Raw genomic sequence first — 4,366 nt, 5'->3', positions numbered from 1 at the left:
CCGGGGAGAAGCCGTTGCCAGACCAAGGGTGCAGGGTCATATCGACTCCCTGGCCGGCGCCGTAGCTAGACCGGGTGGCCCTGTCAGTTGATGGCTCGTTCCTGAAGGAGGATGGCTCGGCAGCTGTCGGTATGGTGCTTAGAAACGATAAAGGAGAAGTTCTAATGGCAGCCTACCACTTCATCTTCTACTGCAATGACCCGCTGGAAGCAGAACTACATGCGATCATGCAAGGTTTGGCCCTAGCAATACAACACTCTGACTTACCGGTGGTGGTTCAATCGGACTCGGCTGAAGCTTTATCTAGCTTGACAAATGATGCACTTCGTCGTTCGGCGTATGGACAGATCGTCATGGAGATTAAAGCACTTCTAGGTACTAGGGAGTTTTTTCCTCAAAAGATTACTAGACTTCAAAATAGAGTTGCCGATCGATTGGCTAAGTATAGCCGTACCGAGCGTGCCATGGCTGTCTGGCTGAACTCGGTTCCACCTTGTATTGAGGACTTGTGGCCTCTCGACTGTAACTCTATAACACTTCAATAAAGCTCCCTTTACCCTCGTAAAAAGAAAAAAAAAAGTACCTCGCGGAGAATTGCCGACGTGCGAGGGCTCGTCCCACAGCCTACCTGTGAAGACCAGGATTACCTGGGAGGACAGGATGTGCGATTTGCTGATATTGCATGTATTACTGAGAACTATGTTGATTTGCTGATATTGCAGGCGGCGGGCGTGTGCTGGTGGCCTTGATAAGTTTGTATCGTATACGTAGTATATACGCTGGAAAGTGGAAATTATACGCGTAGGCACGGATATCACGTATGTACCACGGCCAGGCCGGGCCTATCGGACGACTCGACACGCGCGCTTAGGCCTCTTTACTGCACTGCATGCGAAGACTCACTCCAATATGACAAACCCTAACAAGTCATTTCTAGAAAATAATTACCAATAAATGATTTATAGGTGAGCCCACATGTCAAAAAAATTGGCATGCGACTCACTCCACCAAAAGTCCCGATGTCATTCACTTTGACTAAAAACGGTCACCGGCTTGCATCTAGCAGCTGACCAATGAGTATATATATTGTATATGAGCTGTTTAATATATGTTTATATGTTCACATTTGTATATCAGAGATAAAAACCGAGGCATCGGATGATGTTTTGAAAATTGTGATTGCCAAAGTCACTGACATAACTATAATGGATCAGACTAAAAACTCATCGAGTTTTACAGAATTAGTACAAATAATTGTTCTTTGTTTTGCTTAAAAGGTGTTTTCTTTACAGAATTAGTACAAATAAACAAGTGAATGCCTAACCAATTGATCCTAAAAGATCTTATTTGAGATAGGCCAGATTGGTTGTAGAGATATTGCACATTATAATGCAAAAGGTGTATTTTTATACATTTTATTTTTGTAAATTATGAGAGATGGAGATGAATTATGTTGATGTTTAAAAAGAAATCAAACGACGAGGGTTCCAAGGCGATGCCATCGGCAAAAATTCATCAAGTTTAGTATATGCAATAAAAAGTTAAAAAACCCGTAGCAACGCACATACATTCTACTAGTTAACATGTAATTAAGCTGCACTGCCACTCTTTACTGACTAGATGATGCCCCGCGCGTTGCTGCGGGAACCATGTTAAAACCAATGCATAAATAAGTGCTTAAAACCAATGAGAACAAATGTAAGAGTTTTACATATTTAAAATGATAAAACATAAAAAAAGTGTGTGTGTGTGTGTGTGACAAAATGATGTATAAAAGAGAAAAAAATTCCCACAAAAAAAGTCATGACTGATGAAGTGGCGTTGTTTGAGTTGATAGGTTAATGCAAAAATGCACGCATGCGTTGGAAAAAAACCCATGCATGACCAATGAGGTGGCATAATTTATATAAATGCAAAAAGTAACTTATGAGCACATGCATGACTCCTTGATGCCACACAATTTTGATCGGAAGGCTATAAATAATTGAGGTGATGTGGAAGCACGCATGTGTAAAGAAATCTAGTAGTGGGGGCTAACTATTTAGATATAGAAGATTAGAATGATTTAACGAAAAATATGAAAAGAAAACTTATAATGACAACGCTCATTCATAACGATGATCTATGAGGTGAATTTTTTTTGGGAATACCTAGAACTCATCTAGATGAGATATAATTTGGTCTCATTCACTTTGAAAACAAAAACAGATACAACCCATGTCAGCACACACGCATCTTATAGCATCACATCCAATAGCTATAAAAGGTGAATGAGACCAAATTATATATCATCTAGATGAGTTCAAGCAAAACTGTTTTTGGTACAACTAGTACTAACTAGTTTCTTGATACTAATTACTAGTCGAGTAATCGATGACTAAAAATTAGATTATGGGAGGTAGCGGCGTCTCCCAGACATCCAACACGTTGTCCTCCTTATGCACGGCAAAGAAACGGTCGCCCCCAACGGAGAAGTCGTTAATGGCGCCACCGCCTTGGCTCCCGCGCAGCGCCAGCCTCAGGTCATATTTAGGGCCGCCAAACACCGAGATGGTGTCATCCTTGGACGCCGAAAGCAGTCCGCCGTGCACGGCAAGCTTTGGACTATTGCACTTGGAAGTTGAACTCATCTTGCTCTGATGTAGCCACCGCACGTTTCCGGAGTTGCCCTGGATACGAATGTCGAGTAACCCGAGATCATGGTGGTCGCTGATCAAGCAGACCGACCTCTCGTCCTCCATCACGGCTGCATCCACAACGCATCTGTTCTTCCCCTCGCGGGCGCTGTCATACCACCACGACCACACAACGCTCATATCCCGGGAATCTACCAGAGCCATGGAAAACGACGAACAAACGCTGGCCGCCATGAGCGTCTTGGTGTTTGGCAGCCATTGAAGCTTGGTGGTGCTGCCCATCTTGCTTTCGGGCTTGGGGTACAAAAGGGGGCCTGCCTGCTCGCCGGTGATGCAGTCCCAAACACCGATGCCGTAGCTGTCGTAGCGGCTAATTCCTCTGCAGCTCGCAAACATTTTTGTTTCCTGGTCGGAGGCCAAAGCCAGTGTGTCAACACTCTCGCCCAGGTTTGCTAGTCGGAAGTGGTGACTTAGGTCGCCGGTAAGCGCGGAGAAAGCAGCCATGCCCAAGCCGCCAACGAGGAGCGAAGAGGGGCCGAGGTAAGCCGCATCGCGGACCCGCGACACTGCGGGTGTCAGGCAGACCGGCCGGCGCTCCTCGAGCATCCAGTTGTACACCCGCACGGTGGTGTCGTGCGTGTGTGTGACGCAGCACCCTCCGTCGGGCGCCGCTCGGACGATCGGGCGGTCAGCCGTCACCCGCCCTGGTGGCACTGACGCGGCTAGGCGAACCCTCTTGAGATCGAGCTCGCCGATACGAGCGGCGCGGACGCGGTCGAGGAGGCCGTAGTAGTTCGCCTCGCGGAAGAGCACCCTCTCCGGGACGCCGGCGGGGACGTGGAGCTCGCCCGTGCGGAGCATGTCGAGGAGCGAAGCGAAGCAGGCCGGATCGCGGTCGATGAAGTACTCGGGCACGCCCCCGGCCGTGCCTGCTGCGCCGGCGGCATTCCAGCAGGGGTCCATCATGGCGCACAGCATGGTTCCCTCGCCCGCGCCTGTGAGCGTGTCGACCGTCGTCTCGAACACCTGCCCGCCGACGTTCAGCCGGACGCGGCCGGCTGGCTGTGCCGTGTGCATCGCCGGTCGGCTGTATAGAGGTCTTGCGCGCGCGTGGGCGTGTCACGTCGTGGGTGTTGAAGATTTGGGAGCGAGAGATTGAAGCGTGTTGCCTGTCCTGGCAGGGACGCCTTCGTGTTGATTTATATAGCAGATTACATCAAGCGTTACAGATTGAGCTGGAAAGTCCTTCCATAAAACTCCACTACAATTCCCCACCGATCCCTCGTATGCCTGGGTCGGTTCACATGGTAGGACACATAATTAAATCTAACACGCCCCCTCAATCGAAACTTGTCAAGTTAAGATTGAGTCTAAAAACTTCTAGAAGCTTGCCGTGCAATGCTTTTGTAAAACGATCAGCCACCTATTTTTTTAGAAAAGAAGGATGACCCCCGGCCTCTGCATCTGAATGATGCATACGGTCACTTTATTAATTATTCTCACAAGACCTTACAAAGTTATACAACAGTAAAACTAATGTCGCCGTCTAAGCAACAAACTGTCGCTACACATATCCAGTTGATGAAGGGGCGCAGATAGCCTGCGCCTAATACCAAACAGACATCGCAGCCCAGCCTAACATCTAAGACCTGAGACCCCAACCTAGCCACTTGCCGGGTCTGTGGCACACACTGGCCCGGCGTGCTCTCAGAGGCCGCCGCCGCCAACTG

General features: G+C 48.4%; 1 protein-coding gene across 1 annotated transcript; it reads right to left on the bottom strand.

Moving 5' to 3' along the window:
* Nucleotides 1-2,220: 2,220 nt before the first annotated feature.
* On the bottom strand, nt 2,221-3,794 carry LOC123161838 (BTB/POZ domain-containing protein At2g24240-like). The gene has a single exon (XM_044579659.1). It carries the CDS (start codon nt 3,711-3,713, stop codon nt 2,385-2,387), a length of 1,329 nt encoding a protein of 442 aa, XP_044435594.1. The 5' UTR covers nt 3,714-3,794; the 3' UTR covers nt 2,221-2,384.
* Between the last annotated feature and the right edge of the window lie 572 nt (nt 3,795-4,366).

Source organism: Triticum aestivum, chromosome 7B (assembly GCF_018294505.1).
Source record: "Triticum aestivum cultivar Chinese Spring chromosome 7B, IWGSC CS RefSeq v2.1, whole genome shotgun sequence".
NCBI classification, from domain to species: Eukaryota; Viridiplantae; Streptophyta; class Magnoliopsida; order Poales; family Poaceae; genus Triticum; species Triticum aestivum.
The sequence above is the reverse complement of the archived record's forward strand: the minus strand, read 5'-3'. Positions and strand labels throughout refer to the sequence as shown.

Bases quoted from the DNA above. Each gene is read 5' to 3' on its own strand.
- LOC123161838 (XM_044579659.1), bottom strand. From the start codon at position 3,713: ATGCACACGGCACAGCCAGCCGGCCGCGTCCGGCTGAACGTCGGCGGG.